General features: G+C 42.2%; 1 protein-coding gene across 6 annotated transcripts in view; it reads left to right on the top strand.

Annotated features, from left to right (window-relative positions):
• DENND4A (DENN domain containing 4A) overlaps positions 1–22,847 on the top strand; it is a 93,409-nt gene that overhangs the window by 45,476 nt on the left and 25,086 nt on the right. For 4 of the 6 annotated variants that reach the window (XM_069985798.1, XM_069985807.1, XM_069985781.1 and 1 more), the window contains exons 5-14: positions 930–1,099; positions 2,717–2,958; positions 3,266–3,332; positions 5,440–5,498; positions 9,681–9,825; positions 13,462–13,637; positions 16,932–17,032; positions 19,366–19,584; positions 20,155–20,300; positions 21,066–21,104. In XM_069985798.1, coding sequence (XP_069841899.1) covers positions 930–1,099; positions 2,717–2,958; positions 3,266–3,332; positions 5,440–5,498; positions 9,681–9,825; positions 13,462–13,637; positions 16,932–17,032; positions 19,366–19,584; positions 20,155–20,300; positions 21,066–21,104 — 1,364 coding nt within the window. The remainder of the gene's footprint in view (positions 1–929; positions 1,100–2,716; positions 2,959–3,265; positions 3,333–5,439; positions 5,499–9,680; positions 9,826–13,461; positions 13,638–16,931; positions 17,033–19,365; positions 19,585–20,154; positions 20,301–21,065; positions 21,105–22,847) is intronic. The other 2 variants (XM_069985817.1, XM_069985789.1) reach the window with 1 other exon arrangement.

Raw genomic sequence — 22,847 nt, 5'->3', positions numbered from 1 at the left:
TTCCGCCGGTGGCGCCTGCGGGGTTCGGGGGGGGCCCTTTAGGGTCTGGTCCTGTGACAATGGGGTTGCAGGGCCATTCCGTGGCCCCCTTCTCTGCTTGCGCAGGTTTTGCGGGGATTGTGGTCGCTGACCGACAGTGATGTTTTTTGGTTAGGGACTCGTGTGTATCAGAAGACCTGCACGTGGTACATGAGGCAATATGGTTTGGCCAAATTATATACTAACTTCTGATGTTGGTTTTAAATGTAGCTGAATAAGCTTTCGTGTCAGCCATGGGTGCGATGTGCAGCCATTTCTGTCTTTTTGGCTTGTGCATATACTAGAGATGAGCGCAACTCGAGCATCCTTGAGTCTGATCGTTCAGCATTTGAATTCCCAGTGGCTAAAGAAGTTAGATGCAGCCCTAGGGAGTGCAGGAAAACATTGATACAGCCTATCCATGTTTTCCCGGCTTTCCTAGGGCTGCGTCCACCTTCTCCAGCCATCGCTAATCATATGCCAGACAATTGGACTTAAGGATGCTCGATTTGCACTCATCTCTATTACATACCCATCCCTACAGTGCCACAGATGTGTATTTCCTAGGCTTTAAAGTACTGGGTTTGTCGATCTCCTCTGAGCGTTGATAGGTATGCAAATATTTGTAGACATTACACCAGTCTTGTTTATAGAGTTAGATTGTAATCGTGTATATATATATATATATATATATATATATATATATATATATATATATATATATATATATATATTATATATATATATATACATACATACATACATTTTTCAGTAAACCAGTAAATAAAAGAAACCCCATAGATAATTTAGTCCCAATAACTTCCAATAATCTTTATAACAGGCTGGTTGTTGTGAATTGGTTATAAAGCCATCATTCTGTTCCAATAATGAACACATTTTTGTTTGTACAGGTTTAATATGCAGATACCCAGAAGAGGATTACGAGTCCTTTCCTTTGCCAGAGTCGGTGCCTCTCTTCTGCTTGCCCATGGGGGCGACAATAGAATGCTGGCCGTCCAACAGTAATTATCCGCTTCCAGTTTTTTCTACCTTTGTGTTAACTGGCGCATCTGCTGAAAAGGTACGATGTCTCCTTCATCCTTTGCCTTTATACAGACAGACAGTTCCATTGTTCAAAGTAATCTGGTGTACAGATGCATCTTTTGCTACACTCTCTGTCTGTTATACATAGTGTATCCAGACATGGTTGTCATTTCTCCCATGCTGAAAAACTGTTTGTAAATGTAGTTTGGCTGCTGCAGTGATGAACGGTGTGGGAGATTGGTGAATGATATTTACTTTCCCCTACACCCTCCCTAAGCATCTATATATGTAGCACCAATAAAGCCTTCCAAATACATAAGGCAACTACTAGCCAAATTTGTAGTTTTTAGCGGGAATGGACAGCCATCTAATAGGTATGGGGGCCTCCTGATTTTTCCCCAGTGGCAGATGTCAGAGGAGAGAAAGGTTGGCATGTTGGAATATAACTGCCCTAGCCTTTTGTTCTCAAGGAGATAAGCGATCACCATAAGCTTCTAAAAGCAACTGTCTCCCCATTAAAAAAAAACACGCACACGCCAAGCTGAGAATGCTTGTGCGTATATGGATCAGGAGAGACCGTTGTCTTAGGTGTTTGTCCATCTTCAGTTTGTTTAATGTAGCTAAACTAAGTTGGTCATTCTGCTTAATCCATTGTTTTAGTTTTTTCTAACTACATCTCTTTGTCTAGCAAGGGCTGTAACCATTGATCTTTAAGAAGGGGTAGATGGGAATACTAGAGATGAGCCCCTGCCAAAACCTGAACAATCAGGCTATGTTCACATTTAGTAAGAGACTGGCTGTTCTGAGACCCAGCCAGGTCATGGAACGGCCGATCTCAGAAAAGATCATCCGGTACCGGCCGCTGAGCATCAGAATTACCCACTGCACACAATAGAGCGTGCAGCCGGAGCCGCACGCTCCATTTTGCGAAGTGACAGGGTTTTATTACCAGCGTTGCTAGGGATCCCGGCCGGAGTGTATACTGTGTGTATACACTCCGGACGGGATTCCCTCAGCCTGCAGCACTACGTAAGTACCGCAGAAATCACGGCCATTGTAATATCAGCCACGATTTCTCCGTAATTTAAGTAGTGTGAACATAGCCATAGGCTGTATTCATAGTTTCCAGGCTGTCCTTGGGCTGCATCCACTCTCTCCAGGCAGCTGGAGTCAAAAGCTGATCGTTCGGATTTGTGCAAACCCTAAATTTCAGCAAGTTCACTTATCTCTAGTAAATACTGTATCTGGGTCTCTTGCTTCCATCCTACCAAGCATTATTAAGACAGAGTGAATTAAGCTCCTATCCAAAAAAAAGAGTAAATAGAAATTGTTGGCCTAAAAAGTCTTTCGAGTCTTCCCTTATATTATTTCCTTTATTATTATCTTATGATAGATATATTACTTATTTAGATATATGGAAGCGTTTAGGCCTCTTAATCCTGTGCAGCAAGAACCAGTGTGTTCACTGTCCAACAAAACTGAGATCACTGTAGAACCATATAATCACCTGACTTCAGTTCAGGAGAACCATGTGGGGTCCGGATGTTATGCCTATAACATGGATGCTAGTGTGTGGCGGTATTCTAAGAGTGTGATACCCACACTTCTGTTTGTTTTTTAATGGTGAGGTTTTCACAAACTGCATTCCCTCTAGGTATACGGGGCGGCCATACAGTTCTATGAGCCATACAGTCATGAGCAGCTGACAGAAAAACAGAAAGTTCAATTAGGATTGGCAAACAACGCAGAGGGAAAGCCGGATGCTTCTAAAAGCATCCATGTCAGCAAGTGCATCTGCCTTCTGTCTCATTGGCCGTTCTTTGACGCGTTCAAGAAATTTCTCACTTTCCTCTATCGCTATTCCATCTCTGGACCTCATGTGCTCCCAATAGAGAAGTAAGTTATCCTTAGTGGAGGCTTTAAATAATTCACTGACATTGTCTTGTTCCGTCTGCTCACATGAATACACACTGTTCTGAGCCGCCTAGTGTCAAACCGAGACTTTCTCTAAGTACGCCACAGATCGCCTTTCAGGCTTCATTGTCAACAGGGATTTTGCCCTGTATTTTAAAGGGACATAATAATTGTATTTAGGTTACTGTACTCCTTTTGTCAAATAAATGGTTGTTGGATGTTTTCTGTTTGATTTGAATGTAGTTGATATTCTATGGCGACTATTATCATCTTTCTGACTTTTATCCAGACACATCTCCCACTTCATGCACAAAGTTCCATTCCCTTCTCCACAGAGGCCAAGAATATTGGTACAGGTAAGTCTACTGCTACATTATTGTGTGGACTAAAACCTTAGCACGTCCTTACATCTATTTCTTTGTTGCCACTGATAGAGGTTTGCTCATCTCTAGTAACAAGTCTCCTATAAGAATTTAGTAGTACTGTGTTGTCAGCATGGTGCCTGATATATCCTCATCTGAACAGCTGAGTCATGTCCAACTGTAAATCTTAGGGTATGTTCACACTAAGTAAAACAGGCGGAATTCCCCCTGTCTCAGTGTGCCCATCTATGGGAGAGCGGGCACTCCTCCGCAGCCGCCGCTTTCCACTCAAAGAAGTGACGTCACTTCTTTAAGAGGAAAGCGGCGGCAGCGGAGGAGAGCATGCCCTCTCATTCACTCACATCAGGACACTGAGCATGGTGGGATTCCGCAGCGGAGAGATCCATTTTCACCATATTTGCTTATTGTGAACATACCATTACACTCCAAGGCAGCTCATCCCTAGCATACAGTCTGTGTCAGGAAAAAGTGTGTCCGAAAGGGTTTTCCTATGAGTACGACTTATCCTCTCTTCTCAGGAGAGGGGATAACTATCTAATCATGGAGGGAGGGGGGGGGGTGTCCAAGTGCGGGGGTCACCTTTCACAATCTCAAGAATAGGGACCTGAGTCTTCTCTCAGAATGAAGGGGTGGGATGTGCATGCAGACTACCATGGCTCCTGTAGACAGTAAACAGAGTGACAATGCACATACACTTCCTCCTGCTCCATTCAGAGAGTATACTCGGGTCCTTCCCAACTTGGGTTATTCCCAAGTTTTTGGAGGATCTCGGCAGACAGGCCCCCTATTATCAGATAGTTATCCCGAGAACAGGGGATATTTTGTAGTAATGGGACAACCCTTTTAAAGTCTATGTAACCCGTTCAGGTATTCTTTCTTCCATTTGTTTCTTGCTTAGTGATAAAATACATTTGGTGGCTTAGCCAGAAGTGGAGGACAGATAGAGGGGAGTATGCAGGATCAGACTACACAGATTGTTGTCTGTTACCATGGAGACACATGATCTATATAGGACTATAGGAGCTGTAGACACAGATCGGAAATTGTTAAGACCTATTGCAAAGTTGCTGTATTTCCATATCATATGCATTGAGAAAATGAAATGCTGTTTCCACCCCCCAAGACGATATTTATGTGCCACTGATCACGTTGTAAGGAGCATATATTGAAGATTGTTAAAGCACTGGGATGTTTTTCTCTTTCTTCTTTTTTTGCTGCACCCCTTTATGATGTTGCCATGTTAAAGGGGTTGTCCGGCGAAAAAAATTATTCACAGAATAACACACATTAAAAAGTTATACAACTTTGTAATGTATGTTATGTCTGTGAATGGCCCCCTTCCCCGTGTTTCCCCCCACCCACGCTAGACCCGGAAGTGTGGTGCATTATACTCACCGCATGTCGTGTCGTCCACGGTCTCCGATCGTCAGCAGTGACGTCTTCTTCGTAAGTTCGGCGGATCTTCCCGAGTGCCGGCCGCCCTCTGCAGCGTCATCCGAAGCTCAGCCGCGATTGGCTGAGCATAACTGTGCTCAGCCAATCGCGGCTGAGCAGCTGATGACGTGGCCGCGTCATCAGCCGCTCAGCCGCGATTGGCTGAGCACAGTTATGCTCAGCCAATCGCGGCTGAGCGGCTGATGACGCGGCCACGTCATCAGCTGCTCAGCCGCGATTGGCTGAGCACAGTTATGCTCAGCCAATCGCGGCTGAGCTTCGGATGACGCTGCAGAGGGCGGCCAGCACTCGGGAAGATCCGCTGGCCTCCCGAAGAAGACGTCACTACTGAAGATCGGAGACCGTGGTCGGCACGTGACAGGTAATGTATAGCGCACCACACTTCCGGGTACACGGGTGGGGGTGGTGGGACACGGGGAAGGGGGCCATTCACAGACATAACATACATTACAAAGTTGTATAACTTTGTAATGTGTGTTATTCTGTGAATAATTTTTTTCGCCGGACAACCCCTTTAATTATAAGAATAACAACCAGTATTTGTTGTGTTGCTTTCCCTGTGTGCTTCTCCTTTCATGTAATTCAGCTCTGCTGATCAAACACAATTTGCTGTCTTTCTGAATAGCTTTCGCCGCATGATACCCTGATACTGAGCCAACCTGTGTCCTCACCGCTTCCACTGAGGCAAGTACACATTATTCTCTTCCACACATACAGGTGCACTAGTAGAATTCCAGCTGCCTGTGGATTAGCATTGCATAATACCCCTCCACTAAAGCTAATTGAATCTGATGGGTGCTGTCATGTGACGGACATGTTTTTTAAGCCTCTTGGCACGGTTGGGGTTTGGTTACTTTAGCAACCTCTCTCCCCCTGCAGTGCGACGTCTCTCTCCTTACATTGTGTCACGGGATCCAGTGCTACGACCAGCCTTGGACTGTAAGCTGGTGTTCATTAGTTCACCGAGGACACATTGAAAGGACGGTGATTCGTCATTCTTCACGACTGCAGAATAGCGCCAACATTTACATTTAATTACTGGGAAATTAATTAGTGATGAATAATTCTCTTTTTTTTTGTCCTGGTTTCTTGCCATCCCTGGCAGGGTCCCACGACCTTCACTTGCAAAGCACAGAAGCTGTGTGTCTCCCATTGAATAACTCAGTTGGCTGCATTCACCCTTGTTGATTTAGTTTCTAGTCCCATTGCTCCTATAGATCTTGCTAAATCATTTGCGTAGCAGAATCCTGACATACATGATCGGTAAATACAGTACTATAGCTTAGACAGGACTTTAACCTGGGTCGAACATTGTGCAAATACACAGTGGTGAATAGAACATAATAGATGATGTTGAAACAAAGCGCTGACCTGCTAGTCTTCTGGTATCTATATCTAAATCAATGATTCTACAGGAGCTAGATGGGCAATGAAGCCAAGCCTACTGGTGCAAAAGCCTTGGATAATTGACTGAAAATATAACATATACATGTCATATATGTGACACTACCTGAACATGAATTATGGCCACATCCTAAAGGGGGTGTCTCCCTGCTGTCCTTAGATTTGCCTGACCAGCCCACAGTAAGATATGGAGGAGTCGTTGTATATTTTGGGTGTAAACTCTGAAAAAGACAATGCTAATAATCCCCATTTACATGTACAAATCTGTTGGGGCATGCTGTCGATAATAACGCCTAGCATGTTGTAGATTTTCCCTATTAAAGTGTCTCTGTCGTTTAAATTTTTTTTGCAGAAATCAATAGTACAGGCGATTTTAACCCCTTAAGGACAGAGCCAATTTCGATTTTTGCGTTTTCGTTTTTTCCTCCTTGTGCATCAAAGGCCATAGCACTTGCATTTTTCCACCTAGAAACCCACATGAGCCCTTATTTTTTGCATCACTAATTGTACTCTGCAATGACAGGCTGAATTTCTGCATAAAGTACACTGTGAAACCAGAAAAAAATTCAAAGTGTGGTAAAATTGAAAAAAAAAAAAAACAACGCATTTTGTTTATTTGGGGGAAATGTGTTTTTACGCCATTCGCCCTGGGGTAAAACTGACTTGTTATATATGTTCCTCAAGTCGTTACGATTAAAACGATATATAACATGTATAACTTATATTGTATCGGATGGCCTGTAAAAAATTCAAACCATTGTCAACAAATATACGTCACTTAAAACCTCTCCATTCCCAGGCTTATAGCGCTTTTATCCTTTGGTCTATGGGGCTGTGTCAGGTGTCATTCTTTGCGCCATGATGTGTTCTTTCAATCGGTACCTTGATTGCGCATATACGACTTTTTTATCGATTTTTATTACAATTTTTCTGGATTTGATGCGACCAAAAATGCGCAATTTTGCACTTTGGGATTTTTTTGCGCTTACGCCGTTTACCGTGCGAGATCAGGAATGTGATTAATTAATAGTTCGGGCGATTATGCACGCGGCGATGGCATGTTTGTTTATTTATTTATTTGTTTACTTTTATTTATAACCTGGGAAAAGGGGGGTGATTCAGACTTTTATTAGGGGAGGGGATTTTTATTGACAACAACACATAATTTTTTTTTTACACATATACTAGAAGCCCCCCCTAGGGGACTTCTAGTATATACACTTTGATCTCTCATTGAGATCTCTGCAGCATAGATATGCTGCAGAGATCCATGAGATCGGCACTCATTTGCTTTCGGCTGCTGCAGCCGGAAGTAAACGAGTGCTGAGCCGGGGACGGCGCCATCTTGGAGCGCTCCCCGGCCGGCTTCAGAAACGGAGATCGCTCCTCCGGGATAACATCCCGGAGGAGCGATCTCCACCACTAGACACCAGGGAGACGCTGGATCCTGTAATCGGATGCAGCTGTCATGTTTGACAGCTGCATCTGATTACTGTATTAGCGGGCACGGCGATCGGACCGTGCCCGCTAATACCTACGGTCCCGGGCTACAAGCGGCACCCGGGACCGCCGCGGTTCAGAGCGGGGTCGCCGTGCGGCCCCGCTCTGAACGCCCTTACCGGCAATAGGGCGTACCTATACGCCCTTTGTCGTTAAGGGGTTAAAGTGACACTGTCACCTCCTTTGCACATTGTGACATCTCTACACAGGTGTAAAGGGTAAATTTAGCGGTTTTCATACCTTATTTTATATCATACATCATGGTCACTTTAAGAAACTTTGTAATTGAGTTTATTAGCCGAAGAATGCATTTTTATTATGAAAAAGCAGTTTGAAGCTCTCCCCCCTGTCTTCATGATTGTCTATGGAGAGGGGAGGGGTGGAGGGAGATGAGGCACCAAAACAGGAGTTAATTTACAGCTACACCACCGACCGGGCTATCTCCTCTGACAGTCAGCACTGACCTCTCTGACCTCTGAATACTGGCTTTCACACAGGTCCCGCTGTGTAATCCTTTGTTCTCTGCTGCTAATCTCCCTCCCCCCCCCCCCCCCATCCCTCTTCATAAAACAGACAGGATCTGACTGATGTAAGAGTCGAGATTTCCTGATAATGAGCTGTGGATGACAGAAAGGAGAGGAGGGGGGCCTGGGAAAAGTCTTTTGGAATGCAGATAATGGCATATTTGCCTAATAAACCAAATTCAAAAGTTTCTTAAAATCGCCTGGACTATTGATTTCTGCAAAAAGAAAAGAAAAAAAAAACGAAAGGAAATTGACACTTTAATGTAAGGGTAGGTTCACATTATTATGACATTGCTGGTGTGTATTAGATGCATTGGGGGATTAGCATGCTTTTTCACCTCATTCACTGGGGCTGATTTGTGTAGAATCTGCATGAAGAATAATCATGCTTATTCCTATGGACAACAGTCCACACACAATTTTTCCATTGCATGTGAGAGTGGTGTAGATACCCCATTCACCTACATTAGATTCAGAGTTACTGAATTTGATAAAATGTATTAAAACCTGAACGTGTGAACAAGGTTTTAAATCAACTTGGGCCAGAAAGTGGCAGAGATTTGTAATTTACTTCTATTAAAAAATCTCAAGTCTTCCAGTACTTATTAACTGCTGTATGTCCTGCAGGAAGTGGTATTATTTCCAGTGTGAAGAGCAGGAGAAGCTTTGTATGGGGATTTGCTACTGCTCTGGACAGTTCCTGACATGAACAGAGGTGGCAGTAGAGACCACTTTGTTAGGCTAGAAAAAATACACTACTTCCGTCAGGACATACAGCAGCTGATAAGTACTGGAAGACTCAAAGTTTTTAAATAGAAGTTAATTACAAATCTCTGGCACCAGTTGATCTGAAAGAAAAAAAAAATTGGTGAACTAACACTCTAAGGGCCGGTTCACACTGAGCAAACACGGCGCAATTCCATGGCTGAGCTCTCCGCCGCGCTCAGTGTCCTGCTGTTAAGTGAATGGAGAGGGCACGCGCTCGTCCGCTGCCGCCACTCTCCGCTCAAAGAATGAACATGTTCATTCTTTGAGCGGAGAGGAGAGAGAGAGGGAGCGGACAGGCGCACGCTCTCCCATTCGCTCAAAGCAGCACACTGAGCACGGCGGGATTACGCGGCGGAGAGCTCCGCCGCGGAATTGCGCCGTGTTTGCTCAGTGTGAACCGGCCCTAAGGTCACCATACACTATCAGTACACCTCCCTTTTAACAGGAGTGTTCGCCATTTGTATTTTATTTTTTTAAATAAAATGTTTATTTATTCATTTTTTAATAAACAGTTTACTAGAGTTTACTTTATTGGATGACAAACTGTTATGAGATCCAGTGCCAAAAAGTCAGAGTACAAAGTGACTATAGTATTGTTAACAATAGAGATACAACAACATACCGGAAGAGAGTCTTTTTTTCTTTTTGAAACAAACTTTTGTTCTTCCAGTGGCGGGAAGTTTTCTACATTACTGCAGAATCTGGGCCCTGAGAATGCAGTGACTCTTCTGGTCTTTGCTGTAACCGAACACAAGATCCTCATCCATTCCTTACGGCCGTCTGTCCTCACCAGTGTGACTGAAGCTTTGGTCTCTGTAAGTGGCTTTTATTTCATACATTTACATTTTTGCATTTTCTTTTGAAACATTTGTGTTCGTAAGAAATAAAATAAGGTTTATCTTATCCATCCCACGTCTCATTTGGATAATTGTTTGAAGGAGACCTAGCAGAAGAAAGTGACTGGTCGGAAGCCTATTGCTGTTCTCCTGGGAGATCCTGTTGACAACGTGCCCCTTCTGCGTTCTCTGATAGGCAGTGTTGTCATGGAGTCCTTGTATACAAATGATCACAACAATATCTGCTTAGCACAATGCTTGGATAGTGGTAGATATACAGCATGTATTGTATATATAAGGACATTGTTGTATTTGGCGAACGGGATCCTCACAATGTCTTTTAAAAACCATACAAGGAACAGTCACTACAATCTCTTTTTTTATTTATTTTTTATACCCTTTAAGGGTGCCTTCACACATACCGGATCCGCAGCGGATTTCGCACTGTGATTTTGCAGCGAAATCTGCTGCGGATCCTGGTATATTGAAGGCCTATCAGGTCACATACCCGCAACGGAACTTTCATTCTTCTGCAGATATGGGACCCAGCCTCTTTAACCCCCGGCTGCCTGCAGCCCCTGCCCGCAACATGCATTACCTGCTCGGCGCCGCGGCTGTGTTGCAAACTTGCAGCGTGAAATCCGCTGCGGATCTGGTACATGTGAAGGCACTCTAAGGGTCTGTTCACACCACGGAATCAATGCCAAAAGTCCATGCAGGCCCCCACCCGCGGAATTGGCGCAGAATCCCGCCTGCTATGTGTTTAAATGGGAGGCCTTGCGCAAATCCACTCTCTACATCTCTCCGCTCAACGAATATCTGCACCGATTCTGTAGTGTGAACAGACCCTAATACATTAAACAGGAGTGGCACAACACAGAGTTGTAATATCATGAGAAAAACTGGGTTTTTACTAAATCGGACAGGTTAGGAGAGTGAAGAGTCCACAGGTCCTCTAATGCAGTGGTGTGAATGACCCATATATGACATCATGCATCATTAAAGTGGTATTCTTATCTCAACTAACATAGTTGTACTTGAGTTTATAAAGTTAAATATTTTTGCAAATACTTTTGTTTAGCAAACTTTTCTCCTCCTGATATGCTCGTCTTTCTCTCCTATTGTTGACAGCTAGTTGTCTAGGTTACAGACCACCACTCTGCTCTAAAAACAGTGGTCTGGACAGTGTATCTATAGCTATAATGTACACAGATAGCAAAATAGTTTAGTGTATAATATATATATATATATATTATATATATATATATATATATATATATATATATATATATATATATATATATATGTGCTATATCTATACATACAGCAGCCACAGTGGAGTGGTGGTCAGTAACCTAGACAAAGAGCTGTCAAAACTTAAAAGGGAAGGAGCAGCCATATCAGGACAAGGAGGCAAGTTTGCTAAATGAATGTATTTTTTCACAAATATTTAACTTGACGCGTCCTACAAGTCCTCCAGTGCACGCTTTCCCTTTAGTTGTCTCTTACACTTATTACTTTTGCTTTGCCTACCATAACATTCACTTTTTTCTACATCATAGCACCTTATGCCAGTGTACATATTGTTACACTGTGCAGCTCCTGATCCCAAAGGTAATTTTTTGCAATGCCCGCGGGGCAATGTTAGAAGCAGATTGAGATGCTCCATGGCCTCATTTACATCACATTAACTGGCTGCTCTCTAGTTACTGGACCAAATCCAAATGCAGTATTTCGGAGCCAGCCTGTAAAGCACTGGTGAATGAGGCATATGGCAGAGGAGCTTATCACTGCTTTGCCATGCTACTTCTCATGCAGGAGCATATTGCAAAGGCTTCATCAGTAAATCACAGCCAGTTGCAGTTAGCCAGAACCATATCCATTGCTTAAAACCTGTAGCTGTGACACATTGTGATGCGTCTGCTAATGGTAAAGCCTCATTTAGACAGGATACTTATGTATGATGCATGGATTTAGTTGGAGAACTAACTTAACGAGAATGTTTTAATTTAGTTAATCTCCATTTTCTGCTTTAGCTTTCAAGGTAAACAGTATGATTAACAGGCATTGGTACATTATCTGGAAGCTAGAATACACTTGTTTCCTGATTTCTCCTCTCACACTAGATCTCTATTAAGTTGTCTTCAGCTTTGTTTTTTTATGATCTGATGTTTCATTGAGAAGCCACTGGTCTCTGTTATGAGTACAAGACTGTAAAGCTATGCTTGATATGTATTAATATGTAAAAAACATTTGGTGGGCCGACTCTATAGTATGACATCCCTGCATTGCCTCTTTTATCTGATATGTATTTCGTGTTTGTCATCTGTGCTAATGCAGAAACTGGCTATCATAAGGGGTCTATCAGGCTTAATGGCCTTTAAATGCATTCTGTTATTCTTGCTTTGTACTTGGTATTTTCTTTATCAAAAATTGTTTAGTTTCCTCCTCCAGCCTCTTTCCATTCACATGCAGTGTAGGCAGCTGTGTCAGCCCCCATCCATATCACATTTATGGGCATGCACCAAGCTATATGTCAGCAGCATCATAAATCCTGTATATTCCTGTTGGGCTCGTTGACTTTAATGTAGTCTAATCGTCACTGTATTCTCTAAATGTACCTCATTGAAAAACTCTGTGTTGCCATTTCAAAGTCGACCTTTGTTCTCCTAAACCAGCTAAAAAGTTTAGTAGAGGAAAGGTAAGGACTGGAGATAAATTCACCAAGGCATCTTCACTGATACACATCACGCTTAATAAAGCAAACAGCACTACTGACTGCGTGAATGCAAGCCGGTTGTAGAAGAGAACCTGAGCTGAAATTATTATTTATTATTTTATTTTTTTTATTAATTCCAATGAAAAAAATTTTGAAAACAAAAAGTTAGGTACGACTATAACATTTGCATTAGTGTCTAGTATTCCCATTTCTTCCCCTTCCTATTGACATCAGTATGCATGTTTAATAGGAAGTCCAGAATGTTTGCTGTGATTCGAACTAGCGTTTGTCTGACAGCTTTCATATGTGTATGGCGGGCTAAAGGCCGCAGTCAGATGGCTGTAAACCAATCCTGTTATGTTTATTCTGGAGAGCCATTCACACAGTCTTTTTTTTGTATTTTAATAAGATATCCTCTCTCTGGCCATGTATAGTGGCAGAGATTTTAAAGCTACTTGGTGCAATGTCTGTATTTGGCCGCACAGTTTTTGCAGGTAAAATGCATTTAACATCAGCACAAAACCACAAGGTCATAAACACACAGTGTAAAACCAAGCCCATTTGCAGTAAAACCACATGTTGTTGTAGTTTGCTGTGACACGTGGCCTCGCCTTTAATAAACAACTTACTGAATGCACGATTACCGTTGTGGTTACCTTTTATATAGCTATTACTTGTATGGACAGAGTGTATAGAAAATCTGAGGAGACATGAAGGATGAGAATAGAAAACACACAGGAGCATGTGGCAGGGAATTTTACTACAGATGGGAGTCTCATACATCTGGACCATGACTTTTAGACCTGTATACTGTGCTTGTATAGTTATGTATGCTATGCTTGTCTCATTGCTGTTATTTAACCAACGAAAACCTTTTCTCTTCTTTATTCCCAAAGATGATTTTTCCCTTCCATTGGCCGTGCCCATATATTCCTCTTTGCCCTTTGGCCCTGGCGGACGTGCTGAGTGCCCCATGTCCTTTCATTGTGGGAATTGATTCTCGCTACTTTGATTTGTATGAGCCCCCTCCGGATGTGAGCTGCGTTGACCTAGATACCAACACCATCTCTCAGTAAGTTTTCCTTGATTAGAACTTGCTGCGCTACAACAAAAGGAGATTGGCATGGTATTTCACATACAGCAAACCCTCCAGCGGCCGTAGACTAAAGTGATTTTTATGGACTGATGATTGTGCACAGGGTCATTGTGGGTTTCTTATTCATTCTATGGTGGTCAGGAGCAACCAGTTTAATAAGTAGATGCCTCACTGTGTGATTTAGTAAGTGACAGTACAATCCCTCACCATACAGTGGTAATTGGTGCCAGGGCTGTGTGTGGGAATTTCTGTATATTGCGTTCATAATGCTATAGAAAACTGGTAGTTGGTTCCAGGGCCCCCAAAATGTCAACCCAAAATAAGAAAACATTAGCAATGACGGAAAATAAGCACAAACTAGTACAAATTAACCATACCCTTACTTTGAGTAGTCAGAAGAAGCATCTGGAAATTGGTCAATCACTTTATTGGGTATGCTAAGCACTAGTGGCTGTGGCTAAAACTTGCTATTTAACAATAATTTCTGGCTGTACTGAGAACTTCCCTTGAAAACATTCATCATTCTCTCAGCGCAGGTAACAACTGAGGTCACAGGATCATAGGGTGAACTGGGGTCATGGGATGATTGCGGCTCAGCGAGTGATTGAACAACCTATGTTAGAGTGAAGTGTCAATGGGGATGGTCTACAAACTAGGAACACCAGTAATGTGTTATTGCAAGCCCCTTGGACCACTAGGCTTCCCAGCAAGCACATGTTAACATAAAAGATATGACCACTGAGAGGTGTATTGAATAACATTGGTATTGTGACAGTGTCATCTGTCAGGGGGAGAGATATATTAGGCAGCAAGTGAACAGTCATTTGATGTGTTGGAAGCAGAAAAACTGGACAAGTGTAATGATCTGAGGGCCAAATTGTGATGGCTAGAAACTGTGTCAGAGTTTCTCCAAAATAACAAAATGTCTTGTGGGATGTTCCCTGTATCGCAGACACAAAGACAAGTTTGGTCCGCTCTTCTACAACACCATTCACACTAGGCAGGGACACATTGCTATGGCTAAAATAGCAGACACACAACAGCTCACTGCAATGGCAAGATACAGACCCAATATGGGGGAAAAAATTAATCGCACTGAAAGCCTTCAGGCTAAGTCACTCACTATTGGGTCTCCACTGACCCTCCAATACCAATATCAGAAAAAATTAGTGAGAGTGTATATATGTAACGAAGGTACCTGAGTGTCATAGGATAGTAATCTTCTTGTTGAGCGGGATACCCGTGTAGAAAAGAATCCAAACACTGGTGCTGCAATCCAATTTGCTGCTTTATTTTTTGGCAATATACTCGGTACACTTCAGCTCACCGGCTGATCCACACACCCAAGCGTCCACCTGGTGTCCTGCGGACGTTTCGGAGGATAAGGAGGAGCTTTATCCTCCGAAACGTCCGCAGGACACCAGGTGGACGCTTGGGTATGTGGATCAGCATGCGAGCTGAAGTGTACCGAGTATATTGCCAAAAAATAAAGCAGCAAATTGGATTGCAGCACCAGTGTTTGGATTCTTTTCTACACGGGTATCCCGCTCAACAAGAAGATTACTATCCTATGACACTCAGGTACCTTCGTTACATATATATACTCTCACTAATTTTTTCTGATAAAGATACAGACCCAATACAGATATGAATATCACTAAAAGCAGCCCCCCAACTGCTAAAGAAAATCTCCATTAAAATAATGAGGTATACCATTTGCAAATAGGGAATATCATCCCACCTCTATAAGGTGGCCTCATGTCTGGGATGGACCCTACACTAACTGTGGCTAATAATAAGCATATACTCTGGGCATGAAGGATCCAACTAATAACCCCCAAGATGCATGGAGTGCACGACCAAGTAGGTTATTTTTGCCAGTATTAGTAGGCTCTTGCATGACCAGAATATAGGCTTTTTTTTATTAGCCAAGGATAGGTACAGTTAGTGTAGGGCCCATCCCAGACATGAGGCCACCTTACTGTGGTGGGATGATGCACACTACTTGCAAATGGTATGCCAAGAGCCTTACTATTTTTATGGAGATTTTCTTTTACAGTTGGGAGGCTGCTTAAGCAATTTTCATATTTTTATTGGGTTTATGTTCCCTGTATACTGAGGGTTAGTATCTAAGAGGAAGGTCAAAGGAAGGACAGTCAGAGACAGGTCAAGGGCAGCCAAAGTTCATTGATGTGTCTGAGGGTGAAGACTAGTCTGATCTGTTCCCACTTAGGCACTATTGTAGTAATAATTTCTGGAAAGATTCCGGAGTAGGATAATAATTGTTCAGGAATGATTTTAAGAATCTGACAATTATTTAAAGGTGGTGACTTGGCTTCCAAAGTCCCCAGATCTCAGTGTTATCTGTGGGATGTGCTAGAATAACACATCCAATCTATGGCGGTCTCGCCTTAAAGGACTTAAAGAGGTTATCCAAGCTTAGAAAAACACAGCTGCTTTTCTTTTTTCCCCCTCTCTTTTTTTTTTCAGGAACAGCGCCACTCTTGTCTCCAGTTTGGGTGTTGTTTTCCAGCTCAATTCCATTAAAGCGAATGAAGCTTGATTGTAATACCACACACTACCTGAGGACAAGGGTGGTACTGTTTTTGCAAGAAAGTAGCTGTGTTTTTTTCTAATCCTACAATAACAAATTTAAAGATGTGTTGTAATTTCAGAATGTCATTACCCATCTACAGGATAGCTGGGTATAACTAGCAGATCGATGGAGATCCGACCAGTTCCGACCAATTCGTAGAACAGAGGACAAAATGAATGATTGGTGCGGCAATACATATTTGTTGCTAGTGTGTCATTCATTATCTATGGGGCTTCTGAACATTGCTAAGCTCTATTTTTAGTAATGTTTGGCAGCTCTATAGAGAATGAATGAGACATCCAGGAAGGCCTATATGCGGCTAGCCGCACTGTGAAGCACTTTTACCAGAAAGTGTTCTTATGGGACTTGCATTGTTCCAGCTCCAGATGTTGTACAATAGTGCTGTGACAACTTCTCTCAGTGTATGACATGAGGCCTGTGCATTTCTTCATGTATGAATTACATCTAGATACAATTCTGCTAAGGGACATACTGACACTTGGCAGCTGCATGTATATTTCATAAATGGCTAGATCTGTATGATGTTTGTTTTCACTATTACTTTTATTACATTTATTACAAATGTTTGTAAATCTCTCTCTCTCTAAATATATATATATATATATATATATATATGTGTGTGTGTAATATCAATGGAATGTCTAATTTTACAGGTCAGAGTGTAAGAGGAATGTCAGCTGGAAGAATCTTCCTAAAAAGGCCTGCAAGAATCTCCTGAATACCCTCAGCAACCTGTATCAGCAGTTGGCAGAGTGTAAGTATATAGTAGGGATGTCACGATACCAGAATTTTGAGTTCGATACCGATACCATCTTTTTTTTCCGATACTCAATACCATTTCGATACTTTTGAAAAAAAGCACTTAAAATACAAATATAATGACATCCCCCCCCCCCTCACCCAGACTGTGGGTATGATGCCCCCATGCACCACATTTTTATTTATGTGACTTTTTGATCACTTTTTTTGTTACTTTTAATGGTTCGGACAATTCCGCATGCAATGATGCCAAATGTTTATTTTTTGACATGAATAAAAGGGAAAGGCGGGGATTATTAGAACTTTTATTCTGAAATTTTTTTAATTGTCATCTGCCTCATAGGGGTTTTCGCCTTCCCCTGGATCAGCACAGTAGGATTTCCCTAGGTTTTTTTTTTACACTTTTTAATTCCCTTGTACCTCCCAGCATACCTTCTTGTGCACTACAACTCCCAGCATACCTCCTTGTCCACAAAGAGGTATGGTGGGGTTGTAGTACACAAGAAGGTATGCTGGGAGGTACAGTGGTGCAGCAGCAGCCTCCCAACACAACAACTCCCAGCATACATCTTTGTGCACAAGAAGGTATGCTGGGAGTTGTAGTGCACAGAGGTATCCTGGGGGTTGTTGTGGTGTTAGGAGGCTGCTGCTGCACAACTGCAACTCCCAGCATACCTTCTTGTGCACTACAACTCCCAGCATATCTTCTTGTGCACAAAGAGGTATGCTGGGGGTTGTAATGCACAAAGAGGTATGCTGGGAGTTGTTGTGATGGGAGGCTGCTGCTGCACAACTACAACTCCCAACATATTTCCTTGTTTGTTATAACTCCCAGCATACCTTCTTGTGCACTACAACCCCCAGCATACCTCCTTGTGCACAAGAAGATATGCTGGGAGTTGTAGTGCACAATAAGGTATGCTGGGAGTTGTAGTGGACAAGGAGATATGCTGGGAGTTGTGTCGGAAGGCTGCTGCTGCACAACTGCAACTCCCAACATCATCTTGTGCACTAGAACCCCCAGCATACCTCTTTGTGCAAAGAGGTATGCTGAGAGTTGTAGTGCACTAGAAGGTATGGTGAGAGTTGTAGTTGTGCAGCAGCAGCCTCCCGATCCCAGCATACCTCCGTGCACTACAACTCCTAGCATACCTTCTTGTGCACAAGCAGGTATGCTGGGAGGGGACTGGCCGGTGTGAGGGACCGCAAAGTGCAGCGGCGGGTCCCGGGGGACGGAGGGGAGGGGTGGATGAAGGGCTGGACTGGCGGTGCAGAGGTGGCTGCCGGGGCTGACAATGGGGGGCAGGACTGGAAGGACGCAGCCGCGGCGGGGGAATAGTTAAATAGTTAAATGCCGGCCGTGGTCTCTGCGCTGTACTTTATATTAAGCTGCGCTATTATGCAGCTTAACATAAAGTATCGATACCAGGAAATCCTGGTACCGAACCGTTTTTGTGCCCGAAATATCGATAGTAGTATCGATATTTCGGTGCATCGTGCAACACTAGTATATAGTACCAAATATATGTGGTGTCATTTGCCTCTTTGCTAGAGAGCATTGCCATCCATGTATGTACACTGAAAGTCAGTACGGAAGGTTAGTTTTACACAGCCATTATATACTGCACCACAAAAATAAATACACAGTATGAAAAAAAGTTTTATTTATTTAAAGTAAATCTTCTTTTTCTGTCATGAGGGTTTTTTTTGTTTGTTTCTTTTTGTTTTGTTATGTTCCCTTTAAATAATGTACTTCAAAACAACAATGGGGTGAAAATGAAAAATAAAAATGATCTTTAGGGGTTTCATTTTTTTTTAATGATGTTTATTGTGCGGTGAAACTGATATGTTAACATTTTTCCCCAATGATACCCAATTTTTAAAGTTGTTTTAAGAAAGTAAAAAAAATGATAACTTATAAAACTTTTTACTTCTCCTTTTACAGAGCAATGCAAGAGAGCTATTTTTTGTTTGCGTTGTCAGCTGTAGTTTTTATTGGTACCATTTTGGAGTAGATGGAACTTTGTCATCCCTTTCTATTTGCGTCAAGGCGACCAAAAACTGGGTTTTGTTTTTATTTAAAATATGGCCTAAGGTGACCAAAAACTTTTAATTTAACTTTTAACTTGAATTTGCTTGATTGTTTTTTCGGCGCAATGCCTTATTGACCTTCCAAAACCTAGGGGACTGGAGGTTTTTCTGTTTCCAAATGGAAGGGACACCTTAAATTTTTTATAAATACTACTTAAGTGGCCTAGATAGTGTTTATATATGACCAAATTTTAATATAAAATGAGTGGATCAATAAATTTATTTTTTTCCTCTTAGTACAGCAAAGACCTAGAGAAGATGCCCTGCTCGAAATGGCTATGAATGACTATGACTTCAATTCGGGAAAGAAACTACATCAGCTGGATATGGAGATTCAGGAAGCCTTCTTATGCTTCATGGCGTCCATTTTGAAGGGCTACAGAGCCTACCTGCGACCCATCACCCAGGCCCCCTCTGAGACTGCCACAGATGCCAGCTCACTTTTTGAACTCCAAGGTAACTACATTTTGTGTGCCATCTCCTGTTTTGTGAAGCGAATTATTTGTTACTGATGTCTGATTCTAGTAAGTTACTTATGGGTTGGCAGCTTGAGTTGGTGAATTTGGCCCTGCTACTAACATGATCTACTCTGGGTTTGCCATTTAGGAGTCTAGTAAAGGGTGACAGCCACTTTGGAATTGGCAGTAATAGCCATTGTTTACATAAACAGATATAAATAAGACTGGCTTCACATCTATGTCAGAAGCTCCATTTTGAGCCTCAATTGCAGTTTGTTTAATGCAGAAGAAGAGAGATGGGTGGTCTATTGTACAACGGACAGGGATAGATTCTACTGACTTGAAGGGTGCACTTATTTAGCATGGTATGACAAAGAGTGAGTTTGTCTGGTTGCTAAATAAGTAGAGTCTGCAGCAGAGCTCCGACACGGATGTGAGCCTAACCAAAAAATAACTACCCTTCAAATAAAGTATTCCTATAAATAAGGCCATTTTATGACTTGTGTGTCTTTCTAAATATTTTAGAAGAGTCTAACTTCAGGATTGTAATCTGTTCTCTTTTTCTTAGGATTTTTAAAGAGCCGTGATCGTTCCCACCACAAATTCTACAATTTGATGACCAAGACTCAGATGTTTATCCGGTTTATTGAGGAGTGTTCATTTGTTAGCGATAAGGATGCCAGTTTGGCCTTCTTTGATGACTGTGTTGAGAAGGTATGTGATGGACACATTTTGCTTTATAAGGTATATTTTGCCCCATTGCAAAAATCTGTACTGTGCCCTATGAATCCTGAATGGGTAAACCCCCCCCCCCCCCCCAAACACACATACACTCACTCACCTGGCCCAGCACACTTCCCTGGCGTTCCTTCTATCTTGGCAAGTCAGGAAGCCAATGGTTTTTTGCTCTGTAGGTCATAGCGCTGCAACATTTAACTATAAGCGTTCATCACAGTTAAAGGGCAAGGGGACTGTGGACCCTCTTAGTACACAAGCCCCGCAGTAGTGGCATGGTCTGCCTTTATGGTAGCTACATCACTGATAAAGAGGGATTCCAATCTGAACGTGTTAAAGTATTTCACTGGGAAATACCATAAACTTTTGATCAGTGTGTGTGTGGCCTCTGCGACCTCTGCTAATCCCAAGTATTGCTCTGGTTCCTTTATTCTGTGGATCAGTTGTACCCTTGCAATTGGCATCGGCGTTAGTAGGGAGATAATGCAACTTCACAAAGCAGTCACATGTTAATTTGTAACCTGCCCTTTTGCTTGTGTGTTTCCAACCCTGAACAATTCTGGGTATAGAGCACAGTCACATTAAAGTCTTGCATGTACATTTGTTTTTTTTTTCCTTTCTTATTCATACTACTTACTTATTCTTAAAGCATGAACCCAACTAAATAAGTGTTATCATATGTTAGTAAGCTGCAACACAGTGCCCAGTTCTGATGCTTTATTGCTTTGCTCTTTCATTAACAAGCTGTTCTCAGAAAGGAATTGTGCAGAGAAAGGTGTCAAGGTAAGTGGTGCCAGGAGTTCACACACCACTATGGTTGTGCGTCAGTACCCCTCAAATGACTTTAAAACTTTCCTTGCATGGAATGTTGGTGGTTGTACAAACAGTTAACAGTATCTATAACAGTATACAGTATCTCTTACACGACCTGACACGACTTGAGCATGTATTGGCTTTAATGGAGAGTAGTCACAGGACTCATTTTCTCTTGATAAGAGGATTCATGAAGTGAAACCCCTCCCTGTCATCATTTATTTATGACTTATCCTTCGGACAGATCCACTGATTTCCATATGCCCTGTTAGGACATATTAACAGCATAGATGGGTTTCCTTGTTTGCGATCCTAATCTGGAGTAGAACACCATGCTGGTGGGACTCCGTGTTCTTTCATTTTAGAATGCACAATTGACCACCGGCCATACATATAACCTAGCTGTTGGCCAAATGCTTATTTGTCCAGCAGCCCCCCATACACTTGAACGCTCAGATCAGCTGAGAACATGTGTGTGGAAACCTCAACACATTTGGCCCTATAGTACTTCAGTCTATATGCCTTACTAACATTTCTACACATTATTTTATTGCAGCCAGTGTAAAGTTTAAACTGCTGAAATGAGGTTTTTAATACTGTGCGTAGAGTATGCTTATGATGCCTAAGCATATAATAGCTGTAACTAGTCGCGGTCTCTGTCTGTATTCACTCTGCAAGCAAGATTGACAGGTGTAGAGACTTCTACCTCACACGCTGCTGGGACATAGAAGCCTCTTTGCCTGACAATCAGACCTGCAGCGCGTCTCTTCAGTAAAAGAGCTGTGAATGCTCTGAGTTTATCTTTACACTTGCTTAGAACCATTATTAAAGCATCTATTACACAGTGCCCTTAGTATTATAGGGCTGGACATGCTGACAGGCACCTCTTTCATTGGCTTAAGAACAAAAGGATCTGGTGAAATTCAGCATAACCAATCCTTACATCTGCCATTAGGAAAGATGTCTAATGTGTATGGCCAATTTCAGAAAGCGGCTCCCCTCACGACTTAAAAGCTAGTCTCAGTTGTTCAAACAGAATAAAAATGTTAATGAACGTCTGATGTGGTAGGTTCTAGTTTGTAATTTTTTACTCTTAATGTGTATGGACTTATGGCTTATATTTGGCTCATATCAAATGTAGGTCAGTGTAATTCCTTCCTAGTGATGACATTTCTGAGCACATAGAAGCTGACATTCTGTAATTGAGTACATAGGCTCCATGGTGCGGCTTCTGTTTGCAGTTGCTATCTATAATTACGTCTGTGCTTCACGGAATTAATGGCCGTCTGTCATTTCTTGCTTTGCCTATTACAGTAGCTGTTTCCATACCATTATGTCATTATACCAGAGCAGATTCTCATCATCTCCACCACTGCGCCTGCTGTACCTGATGATAATCATTATGTTTAATTCTAGTAGTTCTGTAATATATAATCATCAGGGCTTTTGCTGTAATGACCAATTGTATGACTATAGCAGTATTTCTGCAGCCATTTCTTGTCATTATGTACAGTAAATATAATATAGTGTTTTTGTGTATATAGTATATATTAAGTATTTTAGCACCCCTCCCTTCTATCCATGCCTTCCTCACATAGGGATAGACCTGACAGCCTCTATAAATACATGCAATACTGTTGCTTGTCATAGAAGAGTGTAGCTAACATTACACATCATTTTATGTGCACAGGCTGCAGAGAGCCAATGTACTCT

Source organism: Dendropsophus ebraccatus, chromosome 1, assembly GCF_027789765.1.
Source record: "Dendropsophus ebraccatus isolate aDenEbr1 chromosome 1, aDenEbr1.pat, whole genome shotgun sequence".
Classification (NCBI taxonomy): domain Eukaryota; kingdom Metazoa; phylum Chordata; class Amphibia; order Anura; family Hylidae; genus Dendropsophus; species Dendropsophus ebraccatus.
Note: the sequence above shows the minus strand (reverse complement) of the source record. Positions and strands in the feature narration are given on the sequence as shown.